The 21,040-nt window shown below is 40.3% G+C and overlaps 1 protein-coding gene across 2 annotated transcripts in view; it reads right to left on the reverse strand.

Moving 5' to 3' along the window:
* The window catches only part of APTX (aprataxin), a 30,774-nt gene extending 15,110 nt beyond the window's left edge, over positions 1 to 15,664 (reverse strand). The window contains exons 1-4 of one of the 2 annotated variants that reach the window (XM_027859069.1): positions 15,556 to 15,664; positions 8,758 to 8,907; positions 4,523 to 4,569; positions 1,085 to 1,417 (exon numbers count right to left, since the gene is read on the reverse strand). In XM_027859069.1, coding sequence (XP_027714870.1) covers positions 1,085 to 1,417; positions 4,523 to 4,569; positions 8,758 to 8,887 — 510 coding nt within the window. In that variant the 5' untranslated portion in view covers positions 8,888 to 8,907; positions 15,556 to 15,664. Of the gene's footprint in view, positions 1 to 1,084; positions 1,418 to 4,522; positions 4,570 to 8,757; positions 8,908 to 15,478 lie in introns of both variants that reach the window. The other variant, XM_027859068.1, reaches the window with a different exon arrangement.
* Positions 15,665 to 21,040: the final 5,376 nt, after the last annotated feature.

A 21,040-nucleotide genomic window follows, 5' to 3' on the forward strand; every position in this document is an offset into this window, starting at 1 on the left:
CGCATAAACTCCAAAATATTTATAGCAGCACCTTTTTTTGAAAATCGGAAACAAAATAGATGCCCATTAACTGGGGAATGGCTAAAAAAACTATAGTACAAGAATGTAATAGATAAGTGGTGTAAGAAATGATAAAAAGAGAAGCATGGAAAGATCTATATGAGCAGAGCCAAGAAAACAATATTCACAGTAACTACAACAATGTAAATGGAAAGAACAACTACATACCAGAAAGTCAAAAGTAAATGCAACAAAATTATAATGATCAAGAGGGACTCAAATGAAGAGATTATGAGAAGACACCTTCAACCCACCCCTTTATGGAAATGGAAAGTTCACAGGTGTTACACATTGAACATGTTTTCAGACTTTCTCACTGTATCGATCAGTTATGCTGACTTTTTTTTCCCCTCTCTCTCTAAAAAATGCTATCTGTCATAGAGGATGGCTCTCAAGAGGGGGAGAGACACACGGGATACCATGGTGATGTAAGAAACAGAAAACATCAATAAAATTTTTTTTAAAACAATCATGTGACCAACATCTGGGGAATGGCTAAGGAAATTGTAGTTTATGAAGATAATGGAATACTGTGTTGTAAGAAACAACAAATAAGAATTTAGAAAAACATGGGCAGCTTTGCATGAAGTGTGCCAAATGAAGAAAGCAGAGCCAAAAGAACATTAGATATAATAGCAATAACATAAATGAACACGATGCTGAACAGCAACAAAACAGCTCAAATACAACGGACAATAAAGCATACATCCTTTCTTTCCATTAATAAATGGGATGCTTAAAAAGTGGAAGAGGCGATGTGCTATCATAAAAATCACTATCAGGTGGTTTTCTTTCATTCTTTTAGAATGTATTTTGCGGGGGCTTTGTGTTTTTGCTGGGATGTGCCTATGTCAAAACAAACTGTATCCACAGAACAAATAAAAATAAAATCTCCACTCCCATGTTTAATCTTCATGGGAAAAAAATACTTATTTTCACAATTAGAGGGAAAAACCCAAAGATTTTCTTGCCATGAGCAAGTAACATTCTTGTCATCACTATCAAGTTACCTCTATCCATTCACCTTTTTGCTGGAAGTACTGTCACCTTTTTTGAGGGCTTCGGTAGATTTGGCGTTGCTTGGCTTATGAATTGAAGTACGCTCTGAATGGTCCAAGGGCTCCATTTCCACCACCTTTTCTGCTTTATTGTCCTCACCCTTTTCATTCTGGTTATTGTCACCAGACCTCTTCCTCTTCCTTTCTCTTCCTAGGACGGGTGTCTCAGTTTCTTCTACAAATTGTACAGTGTAAGGGTAAAGTTCATTCACAATGTAGAGAATCTGTCCTGGCTTTAGCGTTGCCTCCTGGTCTTTCCCAATAATTACTGAGTCAACACTGGTTGGATTGACTCCCATCTATGAAAGAAAGAAACACTGGGAGTTTCCTAAGAGATACAAATATACCTGTGTTGCATTTACCAGAACTTTCTGACAATAGAGAGAAGAAGAAAAAATTTCTAAACCTAAACAATGAACTTTTATTTAAAAAAACAAAAAACAAAAAACAAAACTAAAGTTATAGAGCTACTCCCTAGAAATCAAAGTTTATATCAAAAAAGGAAAGAGGATAGGCAACAGGGAGGATACAAAAAGGAAGGGAAAGACTTGTTGATTTAAAATTTATTAGTTTAAATCTGAAAGGGCCTCTATCTAAAACCAACTGCTACCTGAGGTTATTTCAGTTTTTTACTTGTCCTCAGAACTGTAGTCCTTCTAGGACAACTCCCTTACCTTCCAGGAAAAGAGATGGAGATAAGCTTAAAAAAAAAAAAAAGCCAGGTATCACATGCTGCTATATTTCAACATAGATCCTGATCCAACAGATAAGGAAGACCAAGAAATAAGAATAAGAGTGGACATAAGACAGGACTCTCTGATATTTAGGAAGGAAGAGAGGAGGAGAAAGAGCATAGCAGAGTGGATTGATAGTTAGCCTTGGAATCAGGAAGGGCTGAGGTCAAGTCCCACTTCTTACATGTACTGGCTGTGTGCCACTGGTCATTTGGCCTCTTAATGTCCCCAGGAATTCTCTAAGACTAGAAGTTGAAGAGTAGGTGCCAATCTGTATTGGTAGAAGAATTTTTTTACCTGGAGCTCCCTACACTGATGAAGTCATAGATCAGGTTAAAAAAAAAGAAACAAAACCAACAACAAAAACCAGCAGGATGTAAGGGTGGTAGAAAGGGTATTGAAGGAAAATAATTTAAAGTGAGAAATAACTAGCAGATGGACCAATGCAGTTAGGGTAAATTTCAAACAACTTCCTAGAGAATAAGAGTGACAACATACATTTATATAGTGCTTTACATTTACGGGTATACTTGCCATATTCTTAACTCACAGATTTTATTAGAAACATGATAACCTGACTTTAGGGAACTGTCTCTTATTCTCATATTGCAGTCTATTCGAACAGCCTCTGAGCATAACAAAGAGAAAACTGAGGGGGCAGAGATGGAGAAGCGGGGAGGTGGATGGTAAGGAAAGGATGGGGCTTCTTCTTCAGGATTACACAACACTTAGGAAATAACTACTGTTTCCCAGGTACGGGGAACTAGCTTACAATACTGCCTTCCCTAGCCAAATAAACTGCTTGGCTTGGACAGAGTGAGAGGCATATTAAATGTTCTGGGGCTATGTCCAATGACTGGGAGAATGTCCAACTCAGGGTTCAGATTAAGGTAAAAGAAGTCTTTTCTTTGCCAAGAAGCTTAAGCAAATCTGATGCAGTGCAGCAAAAATGGAAAGGATTTTTAGGGGCACATGCATATGTGCTCTCCTCTGTTAATAGAAGCCCCTAATTAGAGGAATGGCTTCCAGAAGTTCGTTTTTAAGATGGTTATTTGAAATCCAAAATCTTTTTGCACCAAAGGAGAAACTTTTAAATGTAGCCGAACTAAGACTACTATAGGAAAATAGGACTTTGCGAAGTTTTCTTCTTTTCCCATATTCTATCCTTATTGGCTGGGATACCAAGAGTTATTAGGGTGGCAAGCCCTTCTTCGTCTCTCCACTGTCATCATTAATATGCTTCGAGCTTCAGTACAGCCACCCCTTTTTTTCCCCTTAGCTTATCCAAGACACACTCCGAGAGGCTGGATTCTTAAAGAGAAATTTACTGGCAACTAAGGAAAATAATATAAAATAAAACAAACCTCAAGAGTACAGAACAGAACTGGTACATTTACCTACCATGTTTGCAAGCCTAGGTCAGACCAATAAGCAACTTGGCCGATTCACCTCCCTACCTTATTCGCTACCAGCTCCCTTTACTTTCTCTAGATCCAGCCAACATCCTCTTCCATACCACTAATAAAGGGTTCGCCTCAAGACTTTTCTAGCTTACCATCCATTCCACATACACATGCAATTCTAACCACCCTGAAGGGAAAGCGTTTCTTCATAATAGAACAAAGAATTCATACTTTGGTTTGATTTACTGTTAGGACTGACTCCCCTCTTGAAAAAAAGCTTCAATGGCTCCCCATTACCCTTTGGGATAAACACAAACCCCCCTGTTTGGTATTTAAAACCCTTCACAATCTGACCCCAGGCTATCTTTCTTGTTGATTACACATTACTACCCTTCACACACTGGCAGGCTCCAGACAAACTGGTCAATTTGCGGATCACCACACACTACCTCTGTGCTTTTGCACAGGCTATCTGTCTGTCTGTCCCTCTGGCCTAGAATCTTCTCCTATTCACCTGCACCACTTAGAATCTTGAGTTTTCCTTAAAGCTCTGACCAAGGGCCACCTCCTTCAAAAGGCTTTCCTGATCTCCCTTATGTGTCCCCCACTCCCCCAAATCACTGTGTAATTATCTTACATACATTCTATAACTTTCTTATCTGTGAACATGTATCAATGTGTGAACATGTAAAATGCAAGCACCTTGGGGGTAGGGATGGTGTCATTCTATATATCTGAATCCTTAGAACATAATCCAGTGCCTGGCAAAGTACTTAATAAATGATTGTTTGATGGTAAAGCATATTAGGAGAACAGAATGAACAAAGCAGAACCATATTCAATTCAACAAATATTTAAAAAAACCAAGTGAAAGACACTATATTAGGGCACTGGGAACTCCCCTGCTCCAGGTCTTATTCTCAGTGACTTTCAATACTACAATTATATAAATGAAGGCAACTCCAAAGGGCAACAAAACTTAAATCAAAAGCACTGGACAATGTTAGTACTAATTTATGAAACTAATCTTTCTTATAACGAAATGAAAAATAACCAAAGTCTAAGGTTGTAGGTACTATTGGCTTACTGTTTTATATTGTTTTCTTTAATTATTTTAAGGGCTTGTATACTGTAAGGGATTCAATACTGAGGACCCTGGGATTCTGTATAATTTGTTAAAACAAAACTAGTTAATAAAAAAAATTAAATTTAAAAAGATTTAACAAAAACAAAATGCTAAATAAACCCAAGGAAACCAATCACGTACCTGCTTTACTTTGACATAACCCTTATTGCATTCCGCTTTCAACTGTACTGAAAAAGATTAAAAAAGAAAATTAATACTCTAAAAATGCAAGTTTTTCCTACTCTTCCTGGAGGAAAGAAAAAGGAAAATCTTAAGAAAGCCAAGTGAAAGACACTATATTAGGGCACTGGGAACTCCCCTGCTCCAGGTCCTATTCTCAGCGACCTTCAATACTACAATTATATAAATGAAGGCAACTCCAAAGGGCAACAAAACTTAAATCAAAAGCACTGGACATGAAACATGACTCAATGTGGTCCCATAAGGCTTCCCCAAATCACCTCCCAAATGGGAAGCCTGCACAATCACCATTTTCTTAAGGCCTCCATAAGTCTTTTGAAGTCTTTTTAATGTTGGCACAAGTAGACAGCTTCAGAATTTATAATGTTGGCTGAAGGACCCAAGAGACATAGGCCCAAAAGCTTACATGACAGTTTTTCAGGGTAACAAAAGGCTGCTCCAATGAAAAACAATGCTCTGTTGATTTCATTGTGCCACTACCTATTCTCATACCCTAACAGATAAAGCCCAGGAACCTATACCCAAAAACCTGAGGAATAGCATCAACCCCTAGAACACTGACTCTGCTTCCAATCCAGTTCCTGAAGCCATCATTCATGGAAGCCACCCATATGGAGATGCAGCCTGGCAACTGCTATTACAAGTGCTGCCTTCCTTAGCAGCCACAGCTACTAAAAACTGAGAAAAGAAAGTTCTTTCCAAAGTCTCTGGCACTATCAAATGTTCAACCTCAGAAACAGACATGGTTTTCATCAACATCAAATTAAAATTATTACCATGTGGTTTGGTACTCTACAGAGCCTTCCTATCTATCCTAAAGCTGAAGCCTCCAATGAATGTTGACTCCTCCTATTAGAATGTAAGCTCCTTGAGGGTAGCAACTGTCCTACTTTTCTATTTGTATCCCCAGCACTTAGTACAGTACTTTGTACACAGTTAGTGATTAACAAATACTTTTCCATTCAGGGGCCTAGCAGTGTTTGTAGCACTTGGCCAAATTTCCCCAGGTTAAGGAAATCCCATAAGACAGCAGTGTTCCTTTAAAAAAACCAAACCTTTGATTCTAGAACCCTGAGGTTCTACCATAAATGGGACATTGTTATTCTCTACTGAAAAAGCCTACGTACTCCATGGCACAGAAAAACAACGTGAAGAACAGAATAATCTGTTCCAGAATCTCACAATTTTGAGGCAGGTAATTAGCATTATAAACACTCATGTCATCTACTGCTAATATTTCTCTGAAACTACGTTTTTCATTTATCCAAATCTCAGGATATACCATTGGTTTCCAGTAATGAAAGAGGTATGTAAAATGTTTAATACTGAAACCTAAGGAAAGAAATGGTTCAGAGAATAGGCTACTACATATCATAAAAATATTATGGCACACTTCTTATCAGTTGTTAAGATCTTTAGTGGAGAAGTAGTGTCCAGTGGGTGTCTATGGGACTGTCAAATGATTGATTCTTCCCTCTACTGAGAGGTCATGGAGTGAGAAGGTATTGATTTTGTACCTTATTTATGAATAGTACACATGCAGTCTCCACGGAGCATCACCTTATTAATAAGACTCACTGCCAGCCCCCTGGATCATTTGATGAGATCATAGGACCCGAGCTTTAGAGATGGAAGCTCCCTTCGAGCTCACCTGGTCCTATCCCAAGTTGGAGTGCTGTACTTGAAAGCCAGAAGACCCGAGTTTGATCTCACTAACTCTTCAAACTAGCTATGTGACTTCTGGCAAGTCATTAAACTCTCTTGGCCTTAGTTTTCTTATCTGTAAAATGAGGAAAAAGAGAGAACCTACCTCAGAGGGTTGTTGTGAGGCTCCAATAAATTAACAAGTATAAAGTGCTATATATAAGCCAGCTTTATTTTTCTTACAGATGAGGCCCAGAGAGGTCAAGAGTAACTTGCTCAAGGTCATACAGATAAGTAATGACAGAACTGAGATTCAGACATCGTTAGCTGACTCTAAGCCCTCTTTCTAGTACATCACAACACAATGTGTCTGCTTAAAGCAAAAGGTTTATCTCTAGTTTTTAAGCAAACTAGTACCATAGATGGATTCAAAAGAAATGACAAGGGCTCTCTTGTGTAGGCTGTTAGCTCATCAGAGAATGTCCTGAGAATCTGTCCATCCTTTACTGCTGCTGTATACTCACTGCTAACGATCAGGATGAGCTGGTCACTGGATCACTATCAGCATACATCAGCTATTTCTTACAATGCTTTGGTGTTGCCCAGAAGCTTCTCTGTGGAGGCAGCCACAGGGCCTTCTCATCACTGTTTCTAGTTTCAATTCCACAAGGGCTGGTCCAAACCCTTTCCCCTCTCCTTAGGCTCCCCACACTCCAAATAGCATTTTAAACATGGCTGAGAACACTGGAGTCACTGGGAGTGCCCTTCCTCAACTTCCCAGCATCATCCCCCAATCCCTCTCTTCCTTCTGTCCCACACTACTAAGAAAGAGGCATTGCTGCTCCTCTCACTGGGGAGAGTGCCCTCAATCCCCTTCCCCTCCTGTTTCCAACACAATCTCCAGCACAGATCAGAAAAACCTGAAAGATGGGCAAACTGGGTACAAGGTGGTGTAGGGAGAAGTAGGGATGCTCAGGACTCGAGATAAGGATTTGGGAACAGGTAGTTGATGGGCATGTCATTAGCACTTGACAGCAAGACTAACGGTACTGGGAAACCAACACCATGGGAGGCAGACTTGTTTAACAAGCTGTCCTGGCAAAACTCTCAAAATCCTCTGCAGGTCATCTGCCCTCAATAAAGAGTGGAACTTGGCTCATCTCACCCCTCGACAGGTTGATGCTGCCTTGCTGTGAGATGCAGGTTTGCATGATCCAGGAGAGAGAGTGACCCCAGAGGCCTGACAGTGACCAGTGCCCTGAGATACATACATGTCTGAAGTCTTTTTCACCTTAATCACACCTCTTGTTTTCCAAACGGTACCTGGCCCAGAGTAAATGCTTAATAAATGTTTGACACATGTGAAGTATAAGACCTAATTACTACCCACATAGACTATTGCAATAGTCTCCTTACAGGTCTTTCCACCTCCAGTCTCCACTTACTAATCCATCCTACAGACTGCTGTCAGATTCATCTGTCATTTGCATATTTGGTTCTATTACTTCTCTGGTAATAACATTTGGAGCTCTTTGCATGGTTTTCAATGTCTTCTACAGTTTGGATCTCCTAACAGGATAAAATTTAAGAGAAATAATACAGGTAACATCCTATCCTTTGGTTCAAAAATCAGTTTCATAAGTACAAGACAGGGGAGGCACAGCTCAACAACAATCCATGTGGAAAAGGTCTGGGGGTTTTGCTTTGCCTCATTTCTGACCTGGGTTGGTTCAGTTCTCCTGATATTCCTCAGTTCTCAGAGGCTTGCCACATTGATGCTGAACTTTGAAAGACTTAATAACTTTGATCGATACAATGATCAACTGTAATTCCAGAGGACTCACGACCAACCAAAGTATCTATTTCCTGATAGGAAGTGATAGAATCAGGGTGCAGATGAAGCCATAAACAAGACATTTCTAAACATAGCCAATGCAGGAATTTGTTTTGCTTGACTATAAAGATTTATTATAATGGTTTTGTTTTTCTTTCTTTTTCAATGAAGGGAACAAAGATAAAAAGGAAAGAAAATAGATTTTTGTTAAATGAAATTTTAAAAAATTTGTGTAAAGACTGTTACTTTAAAGAGGGCAATTTAAGTCAATTGATGAGGTTAGAAACTAGGTAGCAAAGGATACAATCTCAAGAGCTAAGACCCCCACCCACCTTAGTCATTATTTACTCAACCTCCTATGCTCATTTACAGCCTGTGGTCACCTTATAGCTCATCTTTTTCATCACAATGGGAATCTGAAACCTATGTCTTTATCTGTCTTTAAGGGAAGGGGCAACTGAAATCAGTCCCATAATCATGGGATAAAGGAAAAGTGCCACATCCCTACGCTTATGGAACTGGGAATAAACTGTAACCAGGCACATGTGAAAAAGCTCCACAACTGGGTACTCTTTTGGAAGCCAGCACAGGATTTTCCAACACTATCAACTCTTCTTAACTTGATACTTCTCAACCTGACCCTGCCGTCATCAGGTGATATAAGAATCTCTTTACACTAGTTGTAGCCACTACTTACCTTGTTGTCGTGAACATTTCTTATCGGTTATCTTGGTCTCTGGACCACGTCCTATCACTACTGCTTCTAAATGTGGCAGTCTGATTCGTTGGTGGCAGTTGTCCTGCTTCACTAGCCAGCATTCCTGCATCACTGACCTAAGATAACAAGCTGGAAAATAGCAAAAGAAATTGAAAGTCTAATATGACATACTCATAAGAGGCTGAGGCAAGACTCTAATCCTTGATATACCTCCCCTCCAAGCAACAAACAATACTTAATATTACCTGGGCTACCAATACCAACACTCTACAAGAGATCTAGCTGGTAAAATCCATTCTCACGAAGTCCTGTGTCCAAAAAATGGCTAAAAATCAATTATCTTTTTTAAAAAATCATTCTATTTATAAGTATAGCATAATAAAATACAAAATGAGTATGTTATATTGCAGGCACTATGCAAAATTTGGATTTTGTATGTAGACACAATAGAGAAATTAAGTGGTATGTGGAAATGGTCAGAGAAGGCTTCCTAAACGTAGGCCTAAAGATACATGAATTGGTAGGGGAAAAACACATGAATTCCATATGAATGAAATGGCATGTGTCAAGACCCAGAGTTATCAAGGCCCAGAGCAAGGTTCATACAGTGGATAGCAAATGGGTTAGTTTGACTAAAACAAAGGGGCTAAATTAGGGATCTACAAAAGATGAGGCTAGAGAAGACAGGAGTTTAGATCCGAAATCCTGGCAGTAGGGAATCATTACATGGAATGTCAGGATGTAAAGTTTTTGAGGAATGCTATTCCAACAGCTGTATGCAGGATGGTTAAGAAAGGAGGAACCTGGAGGAAGAGAGATCAACAAGATGGCTACCTCAATAACCCAGGCGTGAGGGAAAGTCTTAAGAGATATCAAAAGAAAAATGAATAAGATGTGGTAAAACATTAGACATAAGGGAGAGAGTCAAATATAACTCAGAAACTGTGAGTCTAGGGAGCAGGAAAATAATATATTTTGCATATAACAGGTATCCAATAAGAATGAATTAGATGATAACGCAAATGATTACTGTATTTAGATATAATGTGTTGCTGAAGATGATACCTTAAAGCAAATGGCAATAAGGTAAAATCTTGACTATGTCCTGATTGCATTTGCCTACTGTCTAAAGAACAAGGAAAGGAGATAAGAAGTGATATAGATTTCATTACTAGGCAGCATCGAATCAGAGTAATCACAAAAATGCTCAGTTTGACAGTAGTAATAGAATTAAAGAAGAGATAGCAGTTTTGAAGGGGGCAGGGATCAATTCTGTTTTCAACATGCTACTAAGTTTCAAGTGAATCAGGCTATCCAAGTGGAAATGAATTATATGTAGCTGGAAACTTGGAATCTAACAACACAGGTTAGAGCTAGATATGTAGATTTGGTAGTCTTAAAAACGGATGAAGTTTTCCAAAGCAGATAACTAAGGGAAGAATAGGGGGCAAACTTCTTAAGTTCTGAAGTATTTCATAGTAAGGGAGCAAAAGACAAACAAAGGGTTAATGAAGGAGAAAAAAAACATGAGAAGCAAGGGGAATATTTTCCTTTTGTTACAAGAAATGGCTAATGGTGCCAGGGAGAGATAAAGAAAGTGGTGCTCATACCCAATCTCTGCTATATTTGGCTAGAAACAAGGAAAAATCATCAGATCTTGCTAGGAAGAAGTCACTGATGACCCCCTTAGAGAAAGTGGTATCAATGAGATATTGAAAATGGAAGCCAGGATGCAAAAGATAAAGAGTTTTGGCAATAAGGAAATGAAAGTTGTAAGTATTCAGCACTCAACTTGAGAACTTTAATATGAAAGGGAGACAAGAAATAGAAGACTTAAGTATAGGTTTTCCTTGATAGGGAAAACAAGAATACATTTAAAGGCAGAAAGGAAGAAGGAAAGGTAGAGAGACTAAAGCTACACAGGAGATTAATATGTTAATAAGATGCAAGAGGGGGTTGAACAGGAAGAAGTGGGATCCAAATATTGGCATTAAAAATTTTAAAAATGGCAGGAGTAAAATGAATAATTTTCATTGGAAAAAGAGTGGCCCAGCAATAAAACATGAATATGTAATGCTCATCATACTGGTATCATAATGGCATCAAAGTACTTAACTATTTAATAATGTTATGCTTGATAATTAAACCTATCTAAACATAATCAATTGCAACAAAAAGATAAAATTTTTGTTCCTTCATTATGTACAAAAATTTTCTCCATTCACAGTTACAAAAGGAAACAGACTACTAAGTGAACAATGCTACTATTCCAAGTTTTTATCCTCTCTTTCTTCTTCCTTTTGCTAAGTAGTCCAGCCTTACTGAAAAACAGGAAATGAAAGCATATAAATCAAGAGACAAAAAATTAACTTATAGACATACATTATTTTATTATACTTTGCTTTACTGCGCTTTAAAGAAATTGTGTTTTCTTACAAACCAAAGGTTTGTGGTAACCCTGCCTTGAGCAAGTCTCCTGGCACCATTTTTACAAACAGCATGTGCTCTTATTGGGTCTCTGTTACATTTTGGTAATTCTCTCAATATTTCAAACTTTTTCATTATTATTATATCTGTTATAGTGATCTATGATCAGTGATCTTTGATGTTACTCTTATAGTTGTTTTGGGGTATGCCCATATAATAAGACATTGAACTTAATTGATTAATGTATGTTCTAACTGCTATTCCGACTGGCTATTCCCCACCTCTTTTTCCTTCTGAGGCCTCCCTATTCCCTGAGACACAACATTGAAATTAGGCCAGTTAATAACTCTACAATGGACTTTTAAGTGTTCAAGTGAAAGGAAAAGTCAATTGATACAGCTAAATTCCAGAGCAACCAGGTCAAGGAGAAAATATTGAAAGCAGCCAGAAAGAAATAATTCAAATATCATGGAGCCACAGTGAGGATAACGCACAAGTTTTAGCAGCTTCCACATTAAAGGAGCAGAAGACTTGGAATAAGATATTCTGGAAGGCAAAGGAGCTAGGATTACAGCCAGAAATCACCTACCCAGAAAAACTAGGTATAATCATGCATGCAGACTGATAAAGTAGAGTAAAGGATTTGAAATTAGAGGCCCTGGATACAAATCTTAGTTTAGCCACTTTGTGATTTGGGCAAGTCACTTAACCACTCTGGGTCTCAGTTTCAATTATAAAATGAGGGGGCTGAACTAGATGCCCTTCCTGTTCTATATCCTTAATTTCATCATGCCTTTTCTGTCACACATCTCCAATCCTTCTCACTACACAGGCTCCTTTCTTTTGTCTTCAAAGATGCACAGGTCTTCCCTCCCTAAAAAAGCAAAACAAAACAAAAAACCTTCACTTGGCCCTACGTAGTCCTCTAAGAAACCATACTATTTCTGTTCTTCCTTTCATGATTGAACACCTTACAGGAGTACTGTCAAAAATTAGGCATTCATTTCTCTATCTGTTCATTTAACAAATCATAGACACTCTTCCTCACTTTGTCATTTCCAACCACTCTACTGGAAATAATACTTGCATAGATCACCAGAGACTTTCTAATTAGAACAGCTAGGTGATACTGTGAAGTGCTGGGATTGGAGACAGGAGGACTTGGGTTCAAATCCAGTCTCAGATACTTCCCAGGTAAGTGACCCTGGACAAGTCACTTAATTTCTATCTGCCTCAGTTCTCTCAACTGTAAAATGGAGATAATAATAGAGCCTACCTCCTAGGGTTGTTGTGAGGATCAAATGAAATAATAATTGTAATGAGTTTAGTAAAGTGCCTGACACATAGTAGGCGCTTAATACATGCTTGTTCCTTTCCCTTTCCCCAATCTGCCAAATTTTCAACAACTCTGTGGGTCCTCACTCTCTTTCACTTCATTGGACCATATGACCATGATGCTATCCTTCCGCCTCTCCTTTTGTATTCAACCATTCTCTCTTCCTTCAGTTCTCCTCTCCATATCCCCTCTCCTCTCTTCTCCTCCTTCTCTTGGTCCTCAGTGCAGCTCTCCCCTTAACACCTGTATGACCTTGGCTAAATCCTCTACTCTCTCTGGGCCTTAATTTTCTTAAATGAGGCAGTTGGTCCAAATGACCTCTGAACTCTCTTCAAGTTTTAAATCTATGATCCTTCCATCTCCTAAACATGGACATTCAATCAGGTCCTCAATTTTCCACTCTATATTCTTTCAGAAAATTTTATTAATTCTCATCCTTCAACTGGCAATTTTGAAAATAATCTTCAAAAACCTGCAAAGGTAGTAGGTGGCGGATCTGGAATTTGAACTGAGACTGTAGAAACTGAGTTCCAAAGAAGGTAAGCAATTGACTGAACATCTTGAGCACAGACCTTTCTCTGAGTTCCCAAATTCCTATTTTCATAATACTTGTTTGAATGCCTAACCATTTACCTCAAATTCACTTCATAATTATCTGCTTTCCCTTCAAAATAGCTCCTAATCTAAACTTGTCTATTTCTGTTAAAATACCACATTCTTCCAGTCACCTGAGCTTGAAAACTAGATTTTTTTTTCCCCTCCCTCAGCTATCTTCCATCTCACAGAAAGTTTTGTGGATTCTTCTTTTGAAAGTTATTTCAGTCTTCCCTTTTTCTATACTTCAAATGCTACCACCCTAGTCAACAGGCTATTTCATTTAAATAGATTTTCCTGCACCTAGTACCTTCTCAAATCTCTCTTGCATACTGCCATCATATTAATTTTATCCTTCCGCTGTTCCACTAGCATTGCTCACTGATGTCAAAAGCAAGCAAAGGATATGCCTGAGTATCTGTGGCATGAAGGACCTAGGGTACCAGTCAAAACTGCAAAATTCATCCTTGAAACTCTCTCACTTTTTTCATCTCTTAAATCCTGCCCCTTTATCTCCTATCTTCAAGAAGACTAGAGTTCTTATTCTGCCTTCAGGTTTTCCAAAATCTCAAGTTCTTTACCACAACTAATGGCCTGGAGCATGCAAGATGAATGGCAACACAGCGTGAATAGTTATCTACTCAGACTGACTAGCTGTCTGGCTTTTCCTGCCCTAATTTCTTATTTTTTATGGCCTCTCCAAATCCACCAAACTCCAAAATTAGCAAGTCTCTCTCTTCAAAACTCTTGTCCTCTCAAAGTATGTGTCCCAAGGAGGTAGCCAATTCTTGATTAAGTTTAAACTCCTCACTTTAGCACTCAAAACACTACATAATATGGACTCACCAACCTCAGCTCCCATACAGTACTAAATTTGATGTCAGAAAACCTGGATTCTAATCCAAACTCTTCAATTTACTTGTGTGAGTGATCTTGAGCAAATGATTCAACTACTTTGGGAACTGGTTTACTTAAAGGTAAAATGAAGGAGTTTAGTAATGATCTCTATGGATCCTTCCTATATCAATCCTGGCTACATACTCAAATGAAATGTCTGTCCAAATCTTATTGATCCTTTATGTCTCATCTGTTCTATGAGCCTTTCCCTGATGAATTTTACTTTTAACTATATAGTCATGTTGTTTTCTAAAACTGTTTCTCAGAGTATAATACTCTTTTCCCCTAATAAGAGTGTAAGCTCCTTAGGAGTAGAGACCAGGTCACTTAACATTTACTTAAACATTTCTTTACTGTACAGTGCTATCACAGTCCTTTTATATCCCCAAAGCCCTTATTAACAAATACAGCTATTATCTCAAAATGATCAATGACTTATTTATAAAGTAGTGAGCTCCCTATCACTTGAACTGTTCAAACAGCAACCACTTCCAAAAACTAGATGACCATCAAGTTCCTCTCCTGTTAAGATATTAAGAGCTCCCCCTTGTTAGCAGAATAAAATACAAAATCTTTAGGCTAGGAACCTAGTTCCTTTGAAGTTTTCTCAGGCTATAATCCTTGAAACACACTATTCAAGGGGAGTACGCTTGCCTAACCAGGTTGTGCAGATATTCAATCATATCCTGCCTTTCTTTGCTCCTTTAGAACTCACCACTCCCTATATTTAGAATGATGTAAATCTCCTTCTCCAACTGCTGAAATCTTTTCCTTCCTTCATGGCCCTTCCTTTTTCAGCACTGTAGGTGCTTCATAAATATCTGCTGATTGCTTTCTCCTAATACTGTTTGTATTTCTCCTATACAACTATCACATAACAATTTAGATCATTGCCCTCTCTTGTATGTGTCCTAACAGGCAGTAGTACTAGGGGCAGCTAGGTGGCGCCGTGGATAGAGCACCGGCCCTGGATTCAGGTGGACTCGAGTTCAAATTCGGCCTCAGACACATAACACGTACTAGCTGTGTGACCCTGGGCAAGTCACTTAACCCCACTGCCTAGCCAAAACAAACAAACAAACAAAAAAACAGGCAGTACAAGATTGTAAACTTCTTTGGATAGTATGCACTGTCTTCCTCACCCCCCCCCTTTGGTAGCCACAGAGTAGGTTAACAATAAATGTTCGCTGATTTTAATTCCAATTCTAAGATTCTAAAAGTACTGGCTGATTGATTATACACAGGTGAAGCAATCATGTTCGTTCTATTCCAGCAAAAGCCGGAAGACAAGCGATATTTTTTTAGTGTTCCCCAGACGGATCTGGTGTAACAGGCGCTCCAGAGATAAGAGGGCCCCGGCCCTCGGCTGCACCAGCAGGACCACTCTCCCTGCGCCTCCTCCCCCATCTCCTAAGGAAGTAACGAACGCCCCGCCCCCCCACGCACGTGGGTGACCACCGTGAGACGAGGCCTCCTCCCGCCCAGACTCTGCCATCCAAGGCCACGACGCGCAGGGGGTTCACCTCTCGGATGTTAAATGAAACCGTTCCCAGGAAAGCAGCACAGCCTTCCCCATCAGGCACTTCGGGTGTCATTCCGGATCCCCTCCCCCCAGCACGCGCGCACTGAAATGACGTCACGCGGAAGCGATCACAGCGTTCGCCACACGGGATTGGCCGGGAAGGGCGGTCCCGCCCCTTGTCCTTTGTTGCGCTCTCGGCCAATCCTCGGAGCGGTTGGAGGGTGACCGAGGGGAGATTGGCCGTTTTTGTCTCGAGGCTGGCCCCGCCCAGGGCGCTGCCCCGCGGAGCCCGAGCCCTTAATTTCCGGGCTCTTCACTTTTCTCTTCGAGCCCGAGCTCCTGGCACTTTCGGAGAGGTTTTAAAAATCCCTCCCGCGTGAACAACGAGGGCATGGCCGATGGCTGTTTTTTCGCAGCCACGCCTCTGTAGCAGCCAGCCCGAAGCTGCCACCGCGCCCCGGCGTTGGCCACGCCCTGAAGACGCAGCCGCGCCGGACCCCCGGGGCGGGAGGGGCCCATGGCCGACGGGTCGCGGCGTCCGGCCTTCCGGTCGCTCCTTATGTGAACACAAGTGTTCAGCTTCAGAAACAGAAAGGGGAGGGAGTGGGAAAGCGAGCTGATCTTTCCTTGGGGGATCCGGGACACGGATCCCAGTTCTACCAGTTGCTATATCTGCATGACTGGACAAGGCATATATTATGGGCCTCAGTTTCTTTATCTGCTAAATTAGGTCTTCCTACGCCTTTCTCTTGTAAAAGGGGAGGCAGGGGGATAGTGCCTATTAGGATCATTGATTTCAAGCCATGAGTGGTCTTAGAGGCCTTTGAAGTCAGCCCCTTCATTTTACTGTCAGGAAACGAAAGCATGAAGACTTTGACTGCTCTAGGATCACGTTGCTAGAAACATCTTAGGAGGGATTTGACCCCAGGTCTTCATGATAACAATTTCATTTTATCATCAGCCTCTTACAACTCTTAACTTTTAGTTCCTTATCCCTTTGTCCTATTTCCACTCATATCTAATAAACTAACAGAGTTACTCTCATCACTAGACCATCTTCTGTTATCTAATGTCCTGCCACTGTCTTTAACTCCCCCATTACAACTTTGAACTCCAATCTATGTGAGCTTTTACTTTATTTTACCCAGTACAAAGCCCTCTAGCTACTTCCTAGACATCTCCTGTACCCCACCCATGCTCCTCTTTATTATATGCATCTCTCCATCCCCCAATTAGAGTATAGTTTCTTGAGGACTGGCACTGTTTTTGTATTTGTATCCCCAGGACTTAGCACAGTGCCCAGTACATAAAAAATACTTAATAAATTCTCTATTTTATAATCTATCAGTCAATCATCTATCTTCCTTCCTTCTCTGTTCCTATTCCTGTGCTGCTGAATGCTGTTGGACAATTTCCTTGGTCCTGGGCCCCATAGTTGAATCCACTATAAATTTATGCTGTCTGATCTCAACACTTGGTCCTTAACTGTGACAGGTCAATATTTTTATTCCCTACTGATCGATTTACCATTATCCTCTCCTAGATCATTTCAAACCTTTTCATCTCAACCCCTCCCCTACCTCTCAACAGAGAGCTTTTATCTCCTACTTATTTTGCCAGTGTAGCCAGTGTTGCCTGGGGGACCCAAGATGTGGAGAGTAACCATGGCAACCAAGAGGCCTTTTAGCCAGAGTTTACAGGACCTCTGACGTTTCATATTGGAGTAAGTTGAGAATGCTAGGAAGGAGGAAATGACAAATCTATTTTGGCCAAGCTTTGGAGGTGTTAGAGCAAAGAGGCAGCACTACAATGATGGGAATCTGTCAGGGAAGGTATTGCCTCCAGAATATTCAGGCAGAAAAATAGTATAAATGTACACTACCATTGACCTAAAAGAGACCCAACAAGGATGTTGGGAAGCCCAAGGTATGGGGACAGTTTCAAACAAAGCCAGAGGAAGTGGTAGGTTGCGGAGAGCTGGTAAGCCATATATACATACACTGAATCCCTCTCACCTTCCTTTTCTCCTCCTCTGTCTGTGGTAGGTTTCTATGATCTATTCAGTATTGGAAGTATTCACTATCTGTTTTCCCTTCTCAAGGAGAAAAATGAAGGGGGAAGGCCTATTCTGTTCTCTATCACTTCCTATGCAGGGACTGGCATTCCAAATGAATTGTTGCTTAAATGATTATTGTCTTTTTGTTGCTTATGAATTTATTACCCTTGATATTTTAAAAAATGGTAGTCACCATCATTGACTAGTGTTATTTAATGATGGAGAGTTTGGGAGGGTTTTTTGCCTTTAAAGAGACAGGAGACTTTTTTTCTCTTTTGGTGAAAGGGGGGAAAGGGAAACCCAGAATTCCCAAGGGAGAGGAAAAAAAAGCATATAAATCATTATCATCTCCTAGACCTAGTCAGTCAGTCAACTAGTAAGAGAAACCATTGGGGCAATATGTTATTATCACAACAATCATTATTACTGTATGTGAGCCTTGTGTCTTAACATGTATCTTGCAGCAGCTAGCATCCCCTCCCGCACCCCCCAAGATTACACCACCAGCTTCCTGACTTTGGCTTTTAACCTTCTTCTGAGCTTTCTCCTATTACCTGGCTCAGCCAATCCACCCAGGACAAGACTTCACCAAAGACCTGCCAGCTTTCTTGGCTTCCAGAACCTTTTCCAGCAACCTCCAAACCCCTCCCCCAAGGGCCTTCTCCAGCACATTGCCAATATATAAACCCTGCAACTTATCCCCAAGTGCCTGCTTGCTTTTGCCCACACACCTCAACGTAAGCTACAGTGTCTTCATATTTACCACCTCTTTGCACTATGCTCTCTGACATATTTGCTCCTTATTTAACAGTCTTCCTTTCATATAAAACTCTGATTTTATTACTCCTTCCATCTCATGGTACTGAGACCTGAGTTCCACTTGTTGACTCTGTTTCCCTCTCCAGTTCTAGACTCTACTTCTATCACTGTCACTCAGCAGGATCTCCTCCTCTGAGGTTCATGATTTCCAGATTTATCCCCCCCAATCCAAATCTTGATGGCTGTTATCTAATGCACTCTAGGACATCATTCTTCTTCTTCAATAAATTCAGTTCCTGGTTCATAATTTCTCAATACCCCAACTCTTACATTCCTATTAGGGGACTTTAATATACATATTGATGGTCTCTCAAATACCCTTAATTCCATTGTTTTCAATCTACTCACTTCACATGTTTTATTCCTGCCATTCTTCCTGAGCTTCCTGCCCAAAGAAATGATCATGCTCTTGATCTTGCCATCACCCACAAGTGTTCCACTTCTAAATTCTTTAACTCCAAAATTCTTCTGTCTGATCATAATCCATAATATTCTATTTTTCCCTATGTATTTCCACATTTTTATCCTCACTATAGCCTTCATTCCCTCAATTCCAAGTCCTTTCACAGATTATTACCTTTTCATCAGCTACTTTCTCCTCTTTTCATTATCTAAACCCCTCAGTGTACGATTCAACTCTATAATCTTGAGTCCCTTGCCCTTTGTCCTACCATTGACAACACTTTGCCAAAACCCAACCTTGGGTCACTTCTACATTGTTCCTCATTCCCTCCTATTCATGTACTGCTAACTAGAACTGTAGGAAATCATAAGACCATATCAGTTCCAATATAAATGTGTTATATAATCTCAACTAGACCCTCACTGCAGCAAGGTGATCATTCTACCCCTCCCTAATCAACTCTCCATCCCACTCTCCACAGCAGCTGTACTAAACCCTCATATCTTCTGGTGCCTTCCTCCATCTCCACCTTCTTTGCTGAGGATCTCAACTCATCATCACTGAAAAAATTAAGGTTATTCAACAACAACTCCTTTTCTTCAACCCTCATCTTCCTTCATCTTGCCCCATTATTTCCTCCTTCAATAAGTCTCTGATAATAAGGTAACCCTTCGGCTTGCCAGGAATAGTACCTCTATGTGCAAGGCTTTTTGAAGAACTGTGTCTGAAAAAGGGAGGAGAGACATAGGATAATAGCTTGAAGGGATGGTAAGAGTCCAGTGAGCATTGTACAACTTTATCATCATAACCTAAGAGAGCTGAGTGCCATACTTCTCAGAAGTTATCAAATCACTGTCATCTTAGGAAGGAAGGGGTTCTAAAGTCCAGAAGTTTCTCAGATTTAGCTTCCAGGAAGACGAGGACAGATAACATTTGGATATAGTTCTGGTTGACCCTCTCTGACCTTTCCTTATTCCATCCCCAGCTCAGAGTCCCTACTCTCAAAGTTCCTACCCCCTCAAAAGGCTCCATTTACCTCCAACTCCCCCTCAATTTGCAAGTCTTCTTTTCCCAGGGACAGTTCAGACAAATCCTTCTTGGAAAGTCCTTGGGAGATGAAGAAGTGATATTGTTGGGAAGTGCCTTTCTTTTGAACCACATGAAGGTGAATGTGTAATTTGCCTGGAAGAAAGGGCATTCTTGAGTTAGCAATCCTGGAATGGCAAAAAGGGAGTTTTTATCCAGCCATCAAGGAAGAAGAGAGCAGCTCCTCAGCATAGGCCCCAAAAGGTGCATAGATTTGGTATTCTGCCCCCTTGCCCTATACAACAGTGTCCCAGGGAGGAAGATGACATAATGACCTGGGGAACTGAGAGGGTAGTGGTACAGAGATGATTTCATTATCAACACTAGCACTAAGTTTGCACTGGAAGAGTTAGCTACTTTCCTACAAATGACCCAGAACTGTGAGGAGGATCAGTGAATGTATTAGAAATATCCATGCTGTGGCCTAGATGTTCCTGTTACTTTTCCACTTTTCCTGTCTATGATCAATGGACACACTGAAATGCAAAGATTTACATTATCCTCCCCACAAACCAATTCATTAAGAATTGGGACTTACTCCTTACTTACACAGGACTTTTTGTTTGTCTTTTTTTCTCTTTTTTAGTTTTTATTTACCCAAGGTTTCCCTCTGGTAACTTTCCTACACCAGGCCTTTCACATCTTTGAGATTAGTTTGTCTAGTAGGAGTCCTAAAGCCATTTAGGTGGTTGAAGGTCAAGACCTTTAGGACATTGGGACCTCTAAGAAGTGGCCTGGTAGGAGCAATCTGCCTTGTAGTTTAGGCTAATTTTTCCTTAAAAGCAGCCTTAGAATTAATTGGCTGGGAGAACTTAGCTCAATTTCTTCAGTATCTTTGGCTAACTCATTGACTTAGCTACCCGATGGCTTAAGTACAAAAGCCAAGAAGGGGACAGGAGTAGCTGTCAGGCTTGACCAGCACAACAGCATGGCCAACACATCAGCAGGGAAGCTGTGCTTAGCTATGTTTTTAAAATTTTTTTTTCTTTCAAATGTCCAAAAGGCTTTATAGTGTAATGAATAATGAACTAGCCTCGGAATCCTTAGGACCAGTATTCAAATATTACCTCTAACACCAGTGTGTGATCATGTGATCACTTAACCTCTCAGTGCCCCCAGGGA

The sequence above is a fragment of the Vombatus ursinus genome, unplaced genomic scaffold (genome assembly GCF_900497805.2).
Source record: "Vombatus ursinus unplaced genomic scaffold, bare-nosed wombat genome assembly UNPS02014158.1, whole genome shotgun sequence".
Lineage (NCBI taxonomy): Eukaryota > Metazoa > Chordata > Mammalia > Diprotodontia > Vombatidae > Vombatus > Vombatus ursinus.